This window comes from Thalassophryne amazonica, chromosome 6 (genome assembly GCF_902500255.1).
Source record: "Thalassophryne amazonica chromosome 6, fThaAma1.1, whole genome shotgun sequence".
Taxonomy (NCBI): Eukaryota; Metazoa; Chordata; class Actinopteri; order Batrachoidiformes; family Batrachoididae; genus Thalassophryne; species Thalassophryne amazonica.
This window is the reverse complement of record NC_047108.1, coordinates 65,310,008-65,316,007: the sequence shown is the minus strand read 5'-3', so window position 1 is coordinate 65,316,007 and position 6,000 is coordinate 65,310,008. Positions and strand designations below refer to the sequence as shown.

At 38.8% G+C, this 6,000-nt stretch overlaps 1 protein-coding gene across 4 annotated transcripts in view; it reads right to left on the bottom strand.

Annotated features, from left to right (window-relative positions):
* Positions 1 to 255: 255 nt before the first annotated feature.
* Positions 256 to 6,000, bottom strand: part of LOC117512327 (adenylate cyclase type 6-like) — a 167,421-nt gene continuing 161,676 nt past the window's right edge. For all 4 annotated transcript variants that reach the window (XM_034172344.1, XM_034172345.1, XM_034172347.1 and 1 more), the window contains one exon: positions 256 to 1,964. In XM_034172344.1, the coding sequence (XP_034028235.1) occupies positions 1,836 to 1,964 (129 nt within the window). In that variant the 3' untranslated portion in view covers positions 256 to 1,835. The remainder of the gene's footprint in view (positions 1,965 to 6,000) is intronic.

Here is a 6,000-nt window from a genome sequence, read left to right as displayed (position 1 = left end):
AAAGTGGCCCTACCAGGAGCTGATCCTCCAAATAACATAGACAACACAGCACCCAGGATCACTGGAGCACACAAACCCCTCCACCATGATTAGACAGTGATCCAGGGAGGAGTGACACAAAATTAATCATCTATAATTGAAAATTGCAAAGCAATCAAGCATTATAATTTCCAAGCAACAATTTAAGTACTTTTAGGATGCTGTTACTAGCAAAGCATCAGCAAAAACTAATAAACATGAATAAAATAAACACTCACAATGCAAAACAAAAATTTATTAATTTCTTATCCAACAGAGAAATCAATTAAATTAATCATTTGTTAAGCTGTGCTGCTTCTGAAAACAAATTGCAATGGCGTTTAGTTGACTGTTCACAGTGGGACAGCATTTTACAGTGAGACAGAAATTCAAATTTGAGTTAAAAAAAAAATCAAACAACATGTCCACTTTTCAGAAAGCAGACCTCTGGTACGATAATTCAGCTCCGCCCTCACAAACTGGTCATGTATAGAGTGTTTTTTTTTTCAGTAGTTTCATCGTGGGCCAAAATATAATATTTTGCATTACATTCAGAACATTATTGATTTATAAGATTTGATTATCATTTTTAAGGGCGGGGTGGGGGGGGTCACATACAACCACATGGTGGCACTGTTGTGCAAAGTTAGTTTGGGATGTAGGTGGACATTGGAAATGCATAATCTCAAGGCAATACTCGTGAACCAACAGATAATTCTTGCATACAGTTTATCGAGGAAACAGGACACGTGTATATGGTCAGGAAAGCAGTTTTTGTTCACTACACACGTCTTCAGGCTTTTGCTTATTTGGGTTCTAATGAAATCATAAAGAAAGAAAGGAAAAAAAAATCACAGTTAAAATGCGCAATTCTTCAAACATGTTCATCTGAGACAACAAATCAGGAATGGACACATGGCACCAAAAAAAATAGAAAACATGTCTCACAGCAAACAGTTTGGCAACAGCAACAAAGAAAGTGTTTGTTGTACAGTATCGTAAAAACCTCACAGTGAAAAGACACAGTACGCGCCCCATTATAAAGACCAGCATCCAGTGTGCTCACACGCTTCCTTTGCAACGTGTCCTCAGTGCCGTGATACTAATCAGACCGCTCTCACTTACTTTCTTGTTTTGGCTTGAAACAAGAGAACGCCGTACTGGGCATTTTGCAGACTCGAGTGAACCTCGTGATCACACTGTGGCCAATTGCAGGCTGAAAGAAACAAAACGAAACACAAACGGCCCTGATAAGAAGACAAGTCAAAGCCAAGGTTGTCGTGAATGTCTGCTTATGTGTGTGCAAGCACGCGTGTTGTCCACGTCAACATCCAAAGTGCCTGACAGTGAAGTTACCGTGGCGTTTGCTGTCAAAAGACCAATAAGTTACATTGTGAACAGAAAACAACAATAAAACCCCAGACATAAATGTGTTTCACATCAAACATTTGTTCTTTGGTCATTTTCCTCCTTCATGTTATCCTTGCATATCTGAATTATTTTTTTTATATATTTTCTTTTTTTTTAATACAACATCATCATAAAATCCATCAGTGTGAAAATAAATAAAGACTACAGATGAAATTCTTCCAATATTGCTCATAAACATAAGCATAGCAACTTTCATCCTAAGGCAACTGGGTTTAGTGACCTCTCGAGCAGCTTGGTTGGGTGGGTGGGGGGGCTAACATCCTTCAGACGTGTTTGCGTCTGATGGTCGTGCAGAGTTCATGTGGCACTTCGGTGCTCAGTGCCGAGCTCAGCGCGCAGTCGCTCTGCAATCTCTGTGTCATGAGCACACCGTGGCAGGTCTCCCGTTAGCTCCCCTGGGGACCACGGGTCAGGAAGTAAGTGGTCATCTCCCCCTTCCCCTTCACCTTGACAAGGCCTCGACAGTCCAGCTGGTAACCATTGTTGGCCAGGACATGGTACAAGTCTGTGGTCACCTAAGAAAGAATGCAGGCATGTGAGGCACTGAAGCTTTCACAGGATAAACAGTCAGTCCCTTTAAACTCAGAAAATAGTGGCGGGTGGCCCTGAGCTTGGTCCTGGAGTAGTGACCTCATGGGGGTCCAAGAGACAGTGGCTCCTTATCTTCTGAAAGGCAATCCTGAGCGTTAATTTAATCAATCTCACTGGGGTGAAGGAACTCATTTGTCAAGTCTCTCAGACAATTTGTTGTTAATACAGGCGGGTACTGGTGCATATGATAATGAACACTGTAAACTCAAAGCTTTTGTGCACTATGCCCAGTCTTGCACTGTTATTTCCCACCACTTACATATCAAAGTGCACTGGGACACGTTCTCAATGAACGTGAGCCCTCTGTATGTGTGTTCATTAAAATAGCATCCCAAGTGGATCCAATAATAGAAAAATGTAGTACATATGCATTAACTGATAAGCCACAGAGGTCAGATTCAAAAGTCTTTAACTGTAATTGACATTTACTAAAAATAAATAATTAATATTACGAGCGAAGCGACGTGCAGTGGCGCAAAGCTCGCTCATGGTACAAGGCGTCCTAAACAGGAAATGCCAAATTCAAATCCACAGTAAAACAAGAAATGCTCAAATGTCAAACACTTCCTGGCTTGACAGACGAGATCCCATGGAATCTTGCGGAAACTCAGTGGCAAGCTCATACTCAAACAGGAAATGCCAAATTTTCAGTCACAGTGAAACAGGAAATGTCAAATGTTGAACACTTCCTGGCATGAGTGGAGCTAGAGCGGAGGCCGGGGTTTCACTGGACTCCTCTGAAATCTGATTGGACATAGATGATTGACATGTCAGGGCACCTCACATCTGGTTGAAAGTGCTGCATTTTGAAATTAGTGAGTCACACTGACTACTAGGATCATCCTCTCCAGTAGTTGGTGCTCTGTACCACAAAAAATTCTAATCCACCTTAGCAGAAGAAGAACCATGTTTGCCTCAGATTTGAACTGAACACGTCATTTGAACTATGGACCTCCAATGACACCAAATTTATATTGGTGAGTACATGACCATATTTTATGCCAGAAATGAGGTCCAGGTTGTTAAAAGCAGCATTTCTCCTTTAATTTGTGTTGACATACATACACGTTTAAGCTAACAGACAGCAGCTGCTTCACACTCTGTTGGCTTATTAGTGCAGCAGGTAACTGAAACAATCCTTCAAATGGTGATACCAGCATCAAATTCAGCACAAATACAGCTTAGACATCACACTTAAAAAAATGATTGGCCACCTGAATTTCAATAGGTGGCCAGGTAGGGGTCAATTGAAGAATTACACAGGGGTTAACATTTAAAAATGCTCTAATCAAACTGAAAACTACATCATGTTACCTGTCTGATTATAAAGATTGCAAAAAGGTATAGTTTAGACTATCTATGACTAGGGATTTGTATCAAGAACCAGTTCCTTTCGGGTATCGCTAAGAAATGATTTGATCCACCGATATCAATAACCTTTTTGCTTAACGATTCCCTTATTGGTCCTTCAGAGTGGCCATTGTTTTTGGGGGTGTTTGTCAGGAAAATGACAATTTCTCTACATTGATTACGGACCCTGCAGCGGGTCTGTAATTAACTTTTCTGTAGCGCGGCTTTGCTATGAACCTTGAACCAATCAGTGAAACAGTGATTTGCAGATCGAAGCAGTGCTTTGATCTGGTGCTTCGTTGATTCATTGTTTTATTACGCTTTATCTTAATTTTTCCCCGCTAAAACCCCAAAGAGCATATGTCTGTGAGTAATATTTACCTTTTTTTTATCTTAAACTGACCTGTTATGGTCTTCTGAAACAGCTGATTGATGTATTTTAGAACTTAAAAACGGGACCAATGCTAATGCGTTAGCTTGTCTATGGCGTTTTCAATGTTAAAGTTAGCATTAAGCTGTTCGCATCTCAGTACGTTTGTGTGCATGTTTTCTGTATAATAATTCATGGCTCAGCGTTTGTTGTAAAAGAGTCAAACTGTAATTTTTTTAAATTTATTTTATTCATATATTAATAATAATAGCAACAACAATAATAGTAATAACTCATAACTAATAATGCTACAATACAATTTTAGGGCCCTGTCCCACTGGCGTTTAGGAGGATTTGCGCATGAAATGCGGAGACAAAAGCTGAGCGTCCGCAACAAAGGTGGGCGGAAATGACAAATGTCCCTTGGTGGATCATCGAATACATGAGGAAGAAAAGTGGATATAACAGGGAACAGAAGCGAAGGCGACTGCGGAGGTGCCCCCATGAGGGGCACACTTTTGTGCGCATTCCATCTGCAAATCCTCCTAAACGCCAGTGGGACAGGGCCCTTAGAGAAAGAGACAAAAAGATGAAACAAAACACAACAGAAAAGATGAAACCAACTAACAATGAAAATAAATAAATAAATACATATAGAAATAAATAACTGTTTCCTGTGAACACCTAGTGATTCTTACACCTCCACTTCATCCCTGTTTTATTTAAGTTTAATGACAATTTGTTTCGGTCAAACCATATTTTCAATTTGTTAATTTCTTCAGTGATTTCCTCCAGAACTATCTGCCAAGCTAGAAAACTGCTGCATCCTAGTCATTTGATTTAAATGCTGTTTAAATCAAATGACAAACATAATACAAACAACCTGCAATCGATCAAAACGTTTTTTCCTCCCAAAATGAGACGTCCTGCACTGACGTGCAGCAGCCAGCTGAGCTCAGCTCAGAGGTATGGAGAGACATTCATGCCAAAATGTCTGAAAGGAAATGCTTTTGACAAAAACTACAGATTTTATTTATTTTTATTTATGTCCAGAGATCAAGGATCCAGTGACCAATTTAAAGTGTTGTTGACACAGAAAGCCTGTAAAGCCTACTCTTAGTACACAGAAAATTCACAAGAGGTATCGATAAGGGAATCGATAAGGAATCGGATCAATAAGCAGAATCGATAATGGCATCGATATCGATAAAATCTTATCAATACCCATCCCTATCTATGACTGCATGTTATGGAGTTTTGGGGTAAAAACATTAAGAATGGTGACAAAGGTCAATTTCAGTTTGTACAGGGGTCAAAAGGTAAAGCGTTGCTCTAATTTTGGTCAAAAGTGATGCGACTTATTGGTTGAGTTAATAGGATTAATAAATTAAACAGTTTTGACAGTGCTGAATGCTTGGTCTCCAAACTAAAGGTCAAACAAGGTCAATGTCCATTGGATTCTATGACATGTGTCATATGTTACCCTGTAACATAAACTAAGCATGACACATGATGCAAACTGTTACTTTTTAAAATCCGATTAACTCAACCAATAATCTGCATCTTTTTCTTTTTTTTTTAATCAAAATTGGAACAATTTTAACTTTTGACCCCTGTACAAACTAAAACTGACCTTTGTCACCATTCTTGCTGCTTTTACCTCATAACTCCATAACATTCCGTCACAGATAGTTCAAACTATACCTTTTTGGAATCTTTATGATCAGGCAAATAATGTGGTGTAGTTTTCTATATGATTGGAGCATCTTTTAATTTGACCCCTGTGTAATTCTTCAATTGACCCCTACCTGGCTGCCTATTGAAAATTCAAGAGGCCAATCAGTTTTTCAAAAGAGTTAATGTCTATGGAGTATTTGTGCCAAATGTGATGCTTGTATCACCATTTGCAGGATTCCACTCTAAATATTCTCTTATCTGATGCACTATATATGAGATGTAAGATGCTGCTCCTCAGTGTTTCTCAATTGCCCTCAAAAGTATTGGAACACTTAGTATTGCACACATTTTAATTTGTTTATTCCATTTCAAATAATTTTTTTTCTAAAATTATCTTCCTTAACTCAAACTGAAAGCAAATCTCTTCAAGTTGATATAAATTAATTAAAAATATAAAATCCAGCTTCCTGATGAAGTGGTGTAGAGGAGGATTTTCTTAAAAAGAAGACCTGAAAGTTCACCTACAATTTGACAGAAAGTACATTTGAGATGAAAGCCTAGAT